This window comes from Pristiophorus japonicus, chromosome 16 (assembly GCF_044704955.1).
Source record: "Pristiophorus japonicus isolate sPriJap1 chromosome 16, sPriJap1.hap1, whole genome shotgun sequence".
NCBI classification, from domain to species: Eukaryota; Metazoa; Chordata; class Chondrichthyes; family Pristiophoridae; genus Pristiophorus; species Pristiophorus japonicus.
Window position 1 is genome coordinate 88890853 of NC_091992.1, and position 15637 is coordinate 88906489.

Here is a 15637-nt window from a genome sequence, read left to right on the forward strand (position 1 = left end):
ATTGTTACAACCATAATTATGATGACACAATTTTGGTCTTTTCCTTATTGCTACAATTTTTATATCACAAAAGTTAGTCCATTATTTAATTTTAAAAAGGCTCAGACTAATATCAATAATGAAAAAGCATATTGAAAATATGTGGTGTTTGGCTGATTTTCCCAGTGACCCTGTATTAAAAGGTGTTTTGAAATCTGCCTTCACTTTATCATTAAATCAGCCCTGACAGAAAGCTTCACACTGAGGTTGTCTGTGCAGTACGGGCACAGCACAATGGTATAGTGAGCTTTTGTGTCTGTGATTTCCTGTAGTCTGCAAATCTGTTATAACTCAATCAATGTGAGAAAAAGGAAAAGGGCAACGCACCTCAGCAAACGGAGGTGAAACAGTTAGCAGGGAAAGGACCACACTTCCATCTACCCTACTTCCATCCTGTTGTCTTCTCGCAGCACTGAAGGAGCGACATTGGCAAAAAAAAAATGGGAATTTAAAAAATAAAACTACATGAAAAGATACGACCGCAACTGTAAACCTTGTTACAGTATAAATTAAGCTTGTAGCCTAAGTGCATGTAACATTACGCAGTCTTTTTTATAATACATTCTGGCCATGCTACAGAAGAGCTGATAAGCCAGTATTTATTTTAGAAGCTCTCTGTTCACCAGACTTTGAACTGCAAATAATGCAAGTGGATTGACTTTGGTGTCACCATCATTAATAATCCTTTCTTCAAAAAAATACAGCTATATAAAAAGCTTGTTTTATCCAGAAATAGCATAATTACCCCCTTCCCCCCCCCCTCCAAATGTATCTGTACCCTATCCACATATTGCGTTAATTACTGTCCTGTATTTACGGCTTTGTTGCAAACCCCTGTACACGTTCCTCAGTCCAAATTCTAGAAATGTATACTCTGCATCTTGAACTGCAACTCCAAATAAATCATAAATTTACCTGGACAAAAATACCTGCTTTTTTATTCTCTAATTTTTTTCCTGCTGATTCCGTGGATCAGCCACTGATACCTCAACCAAATCAATGGCTAGTCCAAGACAATGAGTGTCAGCAGGCTATTTTAACATGGGGGGCATCACAATAAAATCCCATCTTGTCCTCACTTGCACACATTACAACAAAACCTTTAACATAGTAAAATATCCCAAGGTGCTTCACCGGAGCACAGACAAAATTTAACATCGAGCCACATAGATACCAGGATGGGTGACCAGAAGCTTGACCTGAGGCAGATTTTTAAGGAGCATCTTAAAAGGAGAGAAAGGTGGAGAGGTTTAGGGAGAGAATTGCAGGAGAGAAGGATCAAGGCAGTCGACTTCGAGGACAGAGGCAAGGTGGTGTCACTGCTGCAGCAAAGTGCAGCGTGGCTGAAAAAAAAGATGTCCACAGCCATATCACAAGGTGCAACGCTGAGGGACCAACACATGGTGTCTAACAAAGGATTTGATTGGGGTAAAGCCAGCAGGGTTCTCTTAAGGGAGACCTGCAACCAACTGAACTTAGAGATGTTGAATGCATGGCAATCAATGTAACGAACCGATTAAGATTGTGAACAAAATGTTGTTGCGAGATGTCAGGAATAGAGTGTCCCCAAAAGTAGCAAGCGAACAAATTCGGGAGGGTAAAGGCGCTGATCCTGATGTCCTGTCCCATGTGTCCCCACAAGTTATAGGCCAGCGACCTCAGGAGGCTGAAGGCACTGATCCTGATACCCTGCCCCAGGTCTATCCCACGCTACAGGCACCCGATGGCACCATTCACCACGGACCTGGAAAAGAAAACGGCACCAATACGCGCAATTGGCCACCGTTGCCCACCACCCGGGTGGAGACGGTGCAGCCCCCAGACCCAGTCGCTACCTCGGCCATGTCCGTGAGCGAAAGGTCAGAACCAATGAGTTCCCCAAATGGGACCTGAAACAGCCAGGTTTCAACACCGTTAGAGAACAGGCAGAAGATTCTGCAGCCCTCAAAGGAGGACAGGGAGGCCACACACATCTGTGGCTCTTCCCACCACTAGGCAATGGCAAAGGCCCGGGGTCCTGGCTAGGTGAGCGAACCAAGCCCACCTTGCTAGCTGGGGGTGCAGCACCACCATCAGACGACTAGGACCCCGTGCGGTTGCTCTTAAACCTGCGTCCTCGCATACCTGTACTGTTACCTCAGTACTTACCATACTGAACCATGAATGCAATCTACCCAATCCTGGCACACGACCACAAAATGTAACAAATGTAAGTCACTGAACCAAGGTGTCACGATACAAATTGTAACTTCCTTTCTTTGTACTTGCACTGTGTCTGATCCTGTATGTTAATGTAACGGGCCTGCTGCACAATTTCGCTGTTGGGGGCGGGGGGAATGGATGTATGTAGCCATGGACACACACATGGATCACACACAGAACCCACTGGAACCGCCACTGCATCATCGAACCATCCAAACTGGTAACCACTACCCAACGTTGTGGCAAATGGACTTGGGGGTTAACAGGGAGAGAGCCAAGCCAAAGCACAGCCAAGGTGCAAGGGCTATTGGCACTTAAGTCTGGGGAGAGCTAAAGCAGAGTAAATAGTGCAAAGGTAATCGGCACAAAGGACTTGGGGGGGGGGGGGGAAGTGATGTTATATATGCAGACTATAGATATACTCACTGTGTAGTCACTGTATGGTTGCATAAGATGGAGACTTAGTACATCAGGTAACATCAACAAAGTTTACACTGTGTATATACTATGCTGACACCACTAGAGGGTGCAACTGGTGGAGACTGGGGTTTCCTGCCACTGAGACAGAGGCTGTCCACCAGAGGGTACTGCGGTGGGAGACCTGAGGGTCACCTGCATAAATGTGCAGGGCCCAGTATAAAAGGCTGCCCAACCATGCTTGTGCCTCACTCTGGACTTACGAATGAAGGACCAAGGTCACTACAGTTTGAGTACAACACATTGCCTCCTGGAGTCATTCATAAGTGCATTACAGACATAACAGTAATAAAATAATATCAAAACTGAATTCAGTGATTGTTGGATGTGCCTTATTATTATACCGGTGTTATCTGGCATCATTGGATACCACAGAGATATTAGTCATCCTGGAGTCATAGAATCATAGAAAGTTACAGCATGGAAGGAGGCATTTTCGGCCCAACAAGAGCTAGCCAGCCTAATCCCACTTTCCAGCTCTCGGTTCGTAACCCTGTAGGTTACGGCACTTTAAGTGCACATCCAAATATCTATTAAATGTGGTGAGGGTTTCTGCCTCTACCACCCTTCAGGCAGAGAGTTCCAGATCCCCACCACCCTCTGGGTGAAGAAATTTGCCCTCATATCTCCTCTAACCTCCCCCCAATTACTTTAAATCTATGCCTCCTGGTTGTTGACACCTCTGCCAAAGGAAACAGGTCCGTCCTTTCCACTCTATCCAGGCCCCTGATAATTTTATACACTTCAATCAGGTCTCCCCTTAGCCTCTTCTGTTCCAAAGAAAACAGTCCCAGCATCTCATAGAAACATAGAAAATAGGTGCAGGAATAGGCCATTCGGCTCTTTGAGCCTGCACCACATGGCTGATTGTTCACCTCAGTACCCCTTTCCTGCTTTCTATCCATACCCCTTGATCCCTTTAGCTATAAGGGCCATATTAACTCTCTCTTGAATACATCCAATGAATTGGCATCAACAACTCTCTGCGGTAGGGAATTCCACAGGTTAACAACTCTCTGAGTGAAGAGGTTTCTCCTCATCTCAGTCCTAAATGGCTTACCCCTTATCCTTAGACTATGTACCCTGGTTCTGGACTTCCCCAACATCGGGAACATTCTTTCTGCATCTAACCTGTCCAGTCCCATCAGAATTTCTATGAGATCCCCTCTCATCCTTCTAAACTCCAGTGAATACAGGCCCAGTCGACCCAGTCTCTCCTCATATGTCAGTCCTGCCATCCTAGGAATCAGTCTGGTGAACCTTCGCTGCCTCAATAGCAAGAATGTCCTTCCACAGATTAGGAGACCAAAATTGAACACAATATTCCAGGTGTGGCCTCACCAAGGCCCTGTACAACTGCAGTAAGACCTCCCTGCTCCTATACTCAAATCCCCTAGCTATGAAGGCCAACATGCCATTTGCCTTCTTCCCTGCTGTACCTGCTTGCCAACTTTCAATGACTGATGTACCATGACACCCAGGTCTTGTTGCACCTCCCCTTTTCCAATCTTTCCTCATAACCAAAATTCTCCAGTCCAGGCAACATTCTTGTAAATCTCCTCTGCAACCTTTCCAGTGCAATCACATCTTTCCTGTAATGTGGTGACCAGAACTGCACACAGTATTCCAGCTGCGGCCTAACCAGTGTTTTATACAGTTCAAGCATAACCTCCTTGCTCTTGTATTCCATGCCTTGACTTATAAAGCCAAGTATTCCATATGCCTTCTTAACCACTTTATTTACCTGGCCTGCTATCTTCAAGGATTTGTGGACCTGCACTTCAAGTTCCCTTTGATCCTCTACACTTTTCAGAGTCATACCATTTAATGTGTACTCCCTTGCCTTGGTGGACCTCCCCAAATGCATTACCTCACACTTATCCAGAGTGAATTCAATTTGCCACTGTTCTGTCCACCAGCCAGTACATTGATATCTTCCTGCAGTCACCCTGAAACTTGCTTTTTTGCGTCAAATATTGGTGGCATGGTGAACTGAAGACCTTGTGACATCTGCCGGGAAAGTGAGCATTGACTTGCTGCTGGTTGTAAACGAGCTGAACATTCAGAGGGTCGAATCCTTCCTATGTATATAGGTAACTGCACTGTGAAAGGGTGCATGCAAGGCCAGTTGGGTGCAAGCTTAGAGTACCCCAGACTTTCCGAAATTCTGTCAGTCTAAAACATTGCACAGCCCTCTAATGCTGCTGACAATGATTTAAAAAATGACAATGGCTCTCCCCCAAAGATTTACCATTTTTTCTTGAAGACCAGCATCTCTTTAAATTCATTTGGATTTAGCTATCAGTGGATCAGTTACCTTTTAATGTCAAATGTTAATGCTCTCATTTTGCGATTATCTTGATGCATACAGGTAATGAACATATTGAGGGAGCTGAGATGACCTTTAATTGAGGAAGATGGTAAATAACTTGTTCTGAACAGAGTGGGCACACAGGCAGAAACTCGCCTGGCTGAGTTTGTCAAACGCTGTTATTAATTACTGTGAAAAATGAGGATACCAGTCCCAATAACCTGGAGCACCACTGAAGGGAATACAATCGGGAAGCAAAGTCAGACCGTGCTATGTTGGCCTCTCTGTGCACTGGGGCGGGGTTGCGCACAAACACCAGGCCGCAAGCGGCTAACAGGAAACTTACCTGCACGTAGGCGGCAAGGGCAAAAAAAAAAGCCATGCACAAATTGCAAGCTTTCCAGGATGTGAGATAGAGCGGGGGAAGAGCTGAGTGGCAGAGATGTTGCTGTGACTTCCCGTCCATGTTCCTTCCGCTCCATAGTCTCCCCAGCAAGTTTGCGCTGTTGACGTACAGTGTGGGACCCACCCCTTACGCTCTTTGCGTGCCTGGAGGGTGAACAACTTTCATTCAGACGTTTGTTGGAAGATACGAGATCAGTGCAGTCTGGACAGATGTTGAAGAGTTTCAGAAAGGTTATACCCAAAAGGTGCCTCACCCCAGCATGTGTCAGTCAGCACCTTCAGGGGAGGAGGAGGAGGAGCAGGAAAAGTTGTAAATTGAATTGGAGCCAAATGAAATCAGCATAATCTAATTTGTAGGAAGAAAAACTGCAAGCACACTTTGTCTTGACATGACCCAGGCAGAAGTTTTATTACTTTTGGTAATGACGAACCCCTGACATTCAGACATCTGTTTGCCAGAGACAGCTCAGAACTGAAAGAGAAAATAATCTTGAACAAACATGCTTTTTAAAAAAAATCTACAGTACTCTTAGTTTTTGAAATGTTTAATCTTTGTTCCATGAAGGTTGCTTAATGTTAATCAGTGGTTTGTTAATAAACAGGGTTATGGTCTACACAGTGAAACCCTGGTGTGAGGCCGATCACCTCTTGGGTCTATCTCAGCAGATAAACCTCCTTTGTTTACGGCCCAAGATTAGACACCTCTGTCAGCGAGCGGTCAAGTTGCGCTGTGTGGATGGGACCAGACTGCACAACTTTGTGAGTTGCCAAGCTTTTTTCTGCATGTATAATCTGCAAAAACCCACTGCAGCAAAAGGAGTGTGTAGTGTAAAGAGAGGACTAAAAGACTCCGCACGGCTACAGACTTTTACAACCCTTTTCATTATCAGCGAAATCAGTGTCACAGACAGCCATCCTCACTCGGGCTACTCAGTGACCTTAAAAAGAGTTCCAGGGACTCTCCAAAATCTGGTTTTAATTCCAACCCTGCTACTAATGTTCTGCTTTGGCACAACAATTATAAAGATTATTAGTTGATATCATTTTTGGGGCAGGACATTGAAATTGGTCATAAAACCCACAGTGAATTTCCAAGAATGCGATTTAGTATGCATGTTGCTTTTTCACCAGTAGATGGCATACACAGTTACTTTATGTAAAGTGATTAAAACTACCATGTTAAATATTACTTTTACTAAAGGGAATTGGTTTATTTAAGATACTAGAGCAGTCTAATTGCTACTAAAGTTAATTACACGAATGGTTAACTGTTGTTCCTTGAAGCGAATTGGCCAACCGTTCAACATGATGGTTTCATCATCATGATAGTCAGGTTTACTGCTTCCATGCTGCAGTGTGCTGGTGCTGCTAATTATATTGTTTAAATATAACTACTACTGGAACCAACTCGAAACCATTCCAAATATCTCCCTCCCTCCACCCCCCAGTGGACAGCTGAGGCAACAGGGGTCCTACAAAAGACCTCAGGAATATATTTGTTGCTGCATAATGATCGGATATTTGTTTAATTAAAAGTAAATTAATTCACATTTTGAAACATGTGCATGGATCCCTCAGTAAGTTTATACACAAAGTAGGAATCCAGGCCCAGATGCATCTTCTGTTTAACAATTACTGTTGGATCTATTAAAAAATCTAATTATATTTAGTCATGTCTAACATACAATAGTCATTTGTGGTGAATTTTGTCCTATAGAAATGTCATTGTTTAGGCATTGGAACTTATTTCACTTCTTGCAGTGTCCAACATTCCCAGATCAAGTATAGAATGGAACAGATTCTTCTGCATTACATAAGCAACTTGTCTTGACACTACCTTCAAACAATAGCCCACAATGGATATTCTCATTACCTGCACCAGCTGTTTTTGAGTGAGACTGTCATTTTCTTCATGAGAGAAGAATTGTTCAATGTTGTTTCCAAACTTTTACTAGCTGAGGTTTTTGAGCACCTGACGTCCTATCATGGTTGTCACAAACAACATTCTTACCAGGAAAAATAACTCCCCTACCTTTAACAAAAGGAATACAGTCCTTAAAATCTTTAGGCTTTCTCTCTGTCATATGGCACAATAGTTACAATATTGGACTAGCAATTTAGAGGTTGTGAGTTCAAATCCTGACACTGTGGTGAAATTAAATTCAATAAACCTGGTCATTTGTGGACTAACATCAGAAACAAAAATGACCATGAAGACAGCCAGATTGTCACAATATCGATAGAAGTTTACAACACAGAAGGCCATTCTACCCATCATGTCTGTGTAGGCTCTTTGTTGGAGCAATTCTAAACCAGTGTTGGCCTTGGCTCTGTGGAAGCACTCTTGCCTCTGACTTGGTCTTTTGTGGATTCAAGCCACTTCAAAGACTTGGACATATAATCTAGATTAAAACTTTAGTGCAGTGCAGGGGAAGAGTGACCATAATATGGTAGAATTCTTTATTAAGATGGAGAGTGACACAGTTAATTCAGAGACTAGGGTCCTGAACTTAAGGAAAGGTAACTTCGATGGAATGCGGTGTGAATTGGCTAGAACAGACTGACAAATGATACTTAAAGGGTTGACGGTGGATAGGAAATGGCAAACATTTAAAGATCACATGGATGAACTTCAACAATTGTACATCCCTGTCTGGAGTAAAAATAAAACGGGGAAGGTAGCTCAACTGGAGCTAACAAGGGAAATTAAGTGTGGTGTATGTAGCACACAAATCACTGACTCCACACGGTCTGGTGTTAATCTAACTGCTGTGACCTTTGTCCTTTATTGAACAACTCCAGAGTGACTCTCAGGTGTGGTGTCAGCCTTTTATACTGCCTCTTGCAGGTACTTTCTGGTCTCCCACCACAGCGCCCTCTGTGGTGTACCATTGTGCTTATTATACATTTAAGGTACCAGGACGATACACACATCGATACATAACATCTCACTTCCCCCCCCCAGTCCTGAAGCCGTTGCCGGGGATCTCAACCTTGTTTGTCCAACGGAAGGCAGGTATGCATAGACAGTGCGTTTGTATGGTACATGTTATCTGGTACAGATGTTGCGTCAACGGGTTGCGGGTACACTGAGCAGTTACATTAAATAGTTATTAACTGGTAACGAATCCCTGATTTCCTTATTAGCTCTTATCATTAATTGTACTTCATATCCATTATTTTACACAAACACAGTGACCATTCAGCATTAAAATATAAATTTTTATTATAAATCCATCATCTCACATTAACATAGCTCATTTTAGACTCGCACTTGCCTTACAGAAGTCACTTTGTGGGGACCACCACGTGATAAGGCCCTTTTAAGACTCCCGGATGCATTTCCTTTTTAAGGCGCCATCTTTGATGCAGCAGGATTCCACGAGGCTTCTCCTTGGGCGCTGCCATCTTGCTCTCCGCCGCTCCAGATGCCCCCTGCCGCCGCAGCCTCCGCTTCTCTCCGCTGCCACCTGACTTCCGCCTCTCCTGCGGCCGTCGTCATCGCTTCTCCGGCGGCCTCCGTAGCCGCATCCCCTGCGGCCGTCATGGCCGCCAGCCTCCAGCTGCAGCCACCGCCCCACTCTCCCTCTGCGTGGGCCCCTCCGATCCGCCGGCCATCCTGGATCCCTCGCACTCCGCCCGCAGCGCCCCACCGACTCACACCCCCCCCCCCCCCCACCCAACTAGGCCCGCCTCTGCAGGGCTGCTTGCCTGTGGGGGCTAAGGCTGCAGGATCTCTGTGGCCTGAGGTCCGGGGCTGGGGCTTGCCTGTGGGTGGATTGAGGCTACAGCTCCAGCTCGGTCGGCGCTGCTCTCTGGGGACCCGGGGCACGGCAGCACCCCAGGGAGCAGCAGCCTGTGGAGTGGTGAGGACTTCCCAGCTCCCACGGACCGTCCCCATCCACTTCTGGCCGAGGAGCATCGGCCCATCGCCTGCAACGACCCACAAATGTAAACTGTGTGTCTCGTCCCCGTGGGATATCTGCACCCCCGCTCTGCCAAGAACAGGTATCAGTTCCCTGGTGTAGGTACGCAGCTTCACCGTGACCGGAACCAGCTTGGGTCGTGCAGCTGGGTTAATCCACAGTTTATCAAAAATTCTCTGACTCATCAACGACGGACCCGAGCCCGTGTCCACTTCCATACTCACAGGGACTACATTGATTTTTGCTTCCATTATCACTGGGGGCGAATCATCAGTGCACGTATACAGTCCCAACACCTCATCTTCTTCTGCCTGGCAGAGCCACGTTCTGCAGTTTTGTCCGTGGCGGGCGCTATCCTGTGGACAGTGCCTGCTGGGTTCGAGACTGTGTGGATCATTTGTTTGGTGCTGCAAGTCAAGGTCATATGTGCCCGGCTGATGGTGATGGCCTTTGTCAGGGTGATCGTGGGTTCTGTGGCTAGCAGCTTGTGAAGGAGGCCTTCTTGGGCAATCCCCATGACGAAAACGTCCCGCAAAGCCTCGTCAAGGTATGCCCCAAAATCACACGGCGCCGCGAGTCTCCTGATCTGCAGCATATTTGGTGACATCCTGGCCCTCGGGTCTGCAGTGATGGTAAAATTTGTATCTGGCCATGAGGATGCTCTCCTTCGGTTTCAACTGGTCACGAATGAGTTCAGTCAGCTCCTCTTATGACTTGTCCCTGGCGCTCCCGGGTGCCAGCAAATCCCTGACGAGAGTAAACCTCATCGCCACAACTGGAGAGCAATATCGCCTTACGTTCTCTCTCAGTGCATTCATGTCCTCCATCAGATCGTTTGCTGTGAAGTAGTACTCAAGCCTTTCCGTAAAGGCCTCACAATCATTGCCCACGGTAAAATCCTTTAGCGAGCCCAGAGTAGCCATGGTTGCGTGGAATTCGTCCGCTTCCTTGTCGCCACTGTACTTGCAGGTACTTTCAGGTCTCCCACCACAGCGCCCTCTGTGGTGTACCGTTGTGCTTACTATACTTTTAAGGTACCAGGACGATACACAGATCAATACATAACATTAAGGATAGTGTTAAATCCAAGGAAGAGGCATATAAATTGGCCAGAAAAAGCAGCAAAATTGAGGACTGGGAGAAATTTAGAATTCAGCAGAGGAGGCCAAAGGGTTTAATTAGGAGGGTGAAAATAGAGTATGAGAGGAAGCTTGACGGGTACATAAAACTGACTGCAAAAGCTTCTATAGATATGCGAAGAGAAAAAGATTAGTGAAGACAAACGAAGGTCCCTTGCAGTCAGGTTCAGGTGAATTTATAATGGGGAACAAAGAAATGGCAGACCAGTTAAACAAATACTTTGGTTCTGTCTTCACGAAGGAAGACACAAATAACCTCACGGAAGTACTAGGGGACCGAGGGACTGAAGGATATCCTTATTAGGTGGGAAATTGTGTTCGGGAAATTGATGGGATTGAAGGCCGATAAATCCCCAGGTCCTGATAGTCTGCATCCCAGTGTACTTAAGGAAGTGTCCATAGAAATAGTGGATGCATTGGTGATCATTTTCCATCAGTCTATCGACTCTGGATCAGTTCCTATGGACTGGAGGGTAGGTAATGTAACACCACTTTTTAAAAAAGGAGGGAGAGAGAAAACTGGTAATTATAGACCGGTTAGCCTGACATCAGTAGTGGGGAAAATGTTGGAATCAATTATTAAAGATGAAATAGCAGCGCATTTGGAAAGCAGTGACAGGATCGGTCCAAGTCAGCATGGATCTATGAAAGGGAAATCACGCTTGACAAATCTTCTGGAATTTTTTGAAGATGTAACTAGTAGAGTGGACAAGGGAGAACCAGTGGATGTGGTGTATTTGGACTTTCAAAAGGCTTTTGACAAGGTCCCACACAAGAGATTGGTGTGCAAAATCAAAGCACATGGTATTGGGGGTAATGTACTGACGTGGATAGAGAACTGGTTGACAGACAGGAAGCAGAGAGTCGGGATAAACAGGTCCTTTTCAGAATGGCAGGCAGTGACTAGTGGGGTGCTGCAGGGATCAGTGCTGGGACCCCAGCTCTTTACAATATACATTAATGATTTAGATGAAGGAATTGAGTGTAATATCTCCAAGCTGGCAGATGACACTAAACTCGGTGGCGGTGTGAGCTGTGAGGAGGACGCTAAGAGGCTGCAGGGTGACTTGGACAGGTTAGGTGAGTGGGAAAATGCATAGCAGATGCAGTATAATGTGGATAAATGTGAGGTTATCCACTTTGGGGGCAAAAACACGAAGGCTGAATATTATCTGAATGGTGGCAGATTAGGAAAAGGGGAGGTGCAACGAGACCTGGGTGTCATGGTAGATCAGTCATTGAAAGTTGGCATTCAGGTACAGCAAGCAGTGAAGAAGGCAAATGGTATGTTGGCCTTCATAGCTAGGGGATTTGAGTATAGGAGCAGGGAGGTCTTACTGCTGTACAGGGCCTTGGTGAGGCCTCACCTGGAATATTGTGTTCAGTTTTGGTCTCCTAATCTGAGGAAGGACGTTCTTGCTATTGAGGGAGTGCAGCGAAGGTTCACCAGACTGATTCCCGAGATGGCTGGACTGACATATGAGGAGAGACTGGATCGACTGGGCCTTTATACACTGGCGTTTAGAAGGGTGAGAGGGGATCTCATAGAAACTATTGTGTTCCTAACACAGATGAGGCTGCACACAGGGAGGTTAAAGTAACAGTGACCTCAGTCTTTAACAAGACACTCCAGAGTGAGGAACAGGACTTAGGGGCCGGCTTACATACAGTGCTCCGAAGGGATACTGGGATCCCTTGGGACTTCAGGGGATGAGCTCCCTGGGGCGGAACATGGGAGTGCATGCTTTACAGATACACAACATCACTCCCCCCTCAAAGTCAAAGTGAAAACTATTTACAAGGTGAGGCGGTCGAGAGCCTTTCTTTCCCTGGTGAACCGTCTCGGTACAAATGTCTATTCTGGTGTGTTGGCTGTGCCCTCGCTGAGCTGGCGTGTTGTTGGCCCTGCAGGGCTGCTAGGTAAGCCTGGCCTTGCTGTTGGGTGTGATGGGTTCGATTTCCTGGTCCGGTGTGGTGTCGTTGATCCTTTGGGTGTGTGTTGTGGGCTCGAAAAAGGTGGTGTCTGCTGTGGGTTGTTCAGGGCAGTCTGTGAACCACAGCCTCGTTTGATCCAGGTGCTTTCTGCAAATTTGTCCATTGTCTAGTTTGACTATAAACACCCTACTCCCTTCTTTAGCTATCACCGTGCCCGCGATCCACTTGGGACCATGTCCATAGTTTAGCACATACACAGGGTCATTCAGATCAATTTCCCGTAATAAAGTGGCGCGACCATCGTTTACATTTTGTTGCTGCCGCCTGCTCTCTACCTGATCATTCAGGTTGGGGTGAACCAGCGAAAGTCTGGTTTTAAGTGTCCTTTTCATGAGTAGCTCAGCTGGGGGCACCCCTGTGAGCGAGTGGGGTCTCGTGCAGTAGCTGAGCAGTACTCGGGACAGGCGGGTTTGGAGTGAGCCTTCTGTGACTCATTTAAGGCCCGCTCTGCCTGCCCATTGGAGGCTGGTTTAAACGGGGCCGAGGTGACATGTTTGATCCCATTGCGGGTCATGAATTCTTTAAATTCGGCACTGGTGAAACATGACCCGTTGTCACTGACCAGTATGTCAGGCAGGCCGTGGGTGGCAAACATGGCCCTCAGGCTTTCAATGGTGGCGGTGGCGGTGCTTCCGGACATTATTTCACATTCAATCCATTTTGAAAAAGCATCCACCAGTACCAGGAACATTTTACCGAGAAACGGGCCCGCATAGTCAACATGGATCCTCGACCATGGTCTGGAGGGCCAGGACCACAAACTTAGTGCTGCCTCTCTGGGCGCGTTGCTCAACTGATCACATACGCTGCATTGCCGTACACAGGACTCTAAGTCAGAGTCGATACTGGGCCACCACACGTGGGATCTGGCTATCGCTTTCATCATTACTATACCCAGGTGTGTGCTGTGGAGATCGGAGATGAACGTCTCCCTGCCCTTTTTTGGTAGCACTACGCAGTTACCCCATAACAGGCAGTCTGCCTGAATGGACAGCTCGTCCTTTCGCGCTGGAATGGCTTGATTAGCTCTTGCATTTCAACGGGGATGCTGACCCAGCTCCCATGCAGTACACAGTTTTTTTACTAGGGACAGCAGAGGATCTTGGCTGGTCCAAGTCCTAATCTGGCGGGCCGTGACAGGTGATTTGTCATTTTCAAACGCTTCCATGACCATCAACAAGTCTGCGGGCTGCGCCACCATCAACAAGTTTGCAGGCTGCGCCATTTCCACCCCCGTGGTGGGCAATGGTAGCCGACTGAGAGCATCCGCACAGTTCTCGGATGGTATAGTGGCGGATGGTATAGTTAAATGCTGATAGCGCGAGTGCCCGCATTTGTATGCAGGCTGAGGCATTAGTATTTATCCCCTTGCTTTCAGCGAACAGGGATGTGAGGGGCTTGTGATCGGTTTCCAGCACAAATTTGAGACCAGACACGTACTGATGCATTTTCTTTACCCCGAACACACACGCTAATGCCTCTTTCTCAATCATGCTGTGGGCCCTCTCGGCCTTAGACAAGCTCCTGGAAGCATAGGCGACAGGTTGCAACTTCCCCGCAACGTTAGCTTGTTGTCATACACACCCAACTCCATACGATGATGCGTCACATGCAAGCACAAGTCTTTTACACGGGTTATACAATACAAGCAGCTTGTTGGCTCATAAAATGTTTCTGGCTTTCTCAAAAGCAATTACTTGTTTTTTTTCCCCATACCCAGTTCTCACCTTTGCGCAATGACACATGTAGGGGCTCTAAAACGGTGCTTAACCCCAGTAGGAAGTTACCAAAATAGCTGAGGAATCCCAGGAACGACCGCAGCTCCGTGACGTTCTGTATCCTGGGCGTGTTCCTGATAGACGCCAAGACAGAGGCTGTGGGCCGAATGCCATCCGCCGCGATCTTTCTCCCCAAAATCTCCACTTCTGTTGCCATGAAGACGCATTTCGACCTCTTCAGCCGTAGCCCTACGCGATCCAGTTGCTGGAGGACCTCCTCCAGGTTTTGTAGGTGCTCGGTAGTGTCCCGACCCGTGACCAATATGTCGTCCTGAAAGACCACAGTGTATGGTACCGACTTGAGTAGGCTCTCCATTTTTCTCTGGAAGATCGCTGCAGCCGACCGAATTCCAAACGGGCATCTGTTGCAGATGAACAGTCCCTTGTGTGTGTTGATGCAGGTGAGGCCCTTCGAAGACTCCTCCAGCTCCTGCGTCATGTAGGCCGAAGTGAGGTCGAGCTTGGTGAATGCCTTGCCTCCTGCCAGCATCGCAAATAGGTCATCTGCCTTAGGTAGCGGGTATTGGTCCTGTAGCGAGAAACGATTAATAATTACTTTATAATTGCCGCAAATCCTGACCCTGCTATCATTTTTGAGTACTGGAACAATCAGGCTGGCCCATTCGCTGAATTCCACTGAGGAGATGATGCCCTCATCCAGCTCGATTTCCACTCTCTCCATCATCATGTGAGGTACTGCTCGCGCCTTGTGATGAATGGGTCGTGCCTCTGGGACCAAGTGGATCCGCACCTTCGCCCCGGAAAAGTTTCCAATGCCTGGCTCAAATAGGGAAGGAAATTTGTTAAGAACCTGGGTACATGAGGCCTCATCGACATGTGATAGCGCTCGGATGACATCCCAGTTCCAGCGGATTTTGCCCAGCCAGCTCCTTCCAAGCAATGTGGGGCCATCGCCCGGGACAATCCAGAGTGGCAGTTCGTGCACCATGTCCTCGTAGTAATACCCGCCCTCCTGTATGGATCAGAGGCATGGACGATGTATAGAAGGCACCTCAAGTCGCTGGAGATATATCACCAACGATGTCGCTGCAAGATCCTGCAAATCCCCTGGGAGGATAGGTGCACCAACATCAGTGTTCTCATCCAGGCTAACATCCCCAGTATTGAAGCACTGACAACATTCGATCAGCTTCGCTGGGCAGACCACATAGTTCGCATGCCAGATACGAGACTCCCTAAGCAAATGCTTTATGTGGAGCTCCTTCATGGTAAATGAGCCAAAGGTGGGCAGCGGAAGCGTTACAAGGACACCCTCAAAACCTTCCTGGTAAAGTGCGACATCATCACCGAAGACCACCCGAGGTGGAAAAAGTGCATCCGGGAGGGCGTTGAGTTCTTCGAGTC

General features: G+C 47.1%; 1 protein-coding gene across 2 annotated transcripts in view; it reads right to left on the bottom strand.

Annotated features, from left to right (window-relative positions):
• The window catches only part of tmem220 (transmembrane protein 220), a 28536-nt gene extending 22858 nt beyond the window's left edge, over positions 1–5678 (bottom strand). For both annotated transcript variants that reach the window (XM_070857543.1, XM_070857544.1), the window contains exon 1: positions 5376–5678. In XM_070857543.1, the coding sequence (XP_070713644.1) occupies positions 5376–5495 (120 nt within the window). In that variant the 5' untranslated portion in view covers positions 5496–5678. The remainder of the gene's footprint in view (positions 1–5375) is intronic.
• Positions 5679–15637: the final 9959 nt, after the last annotated feature.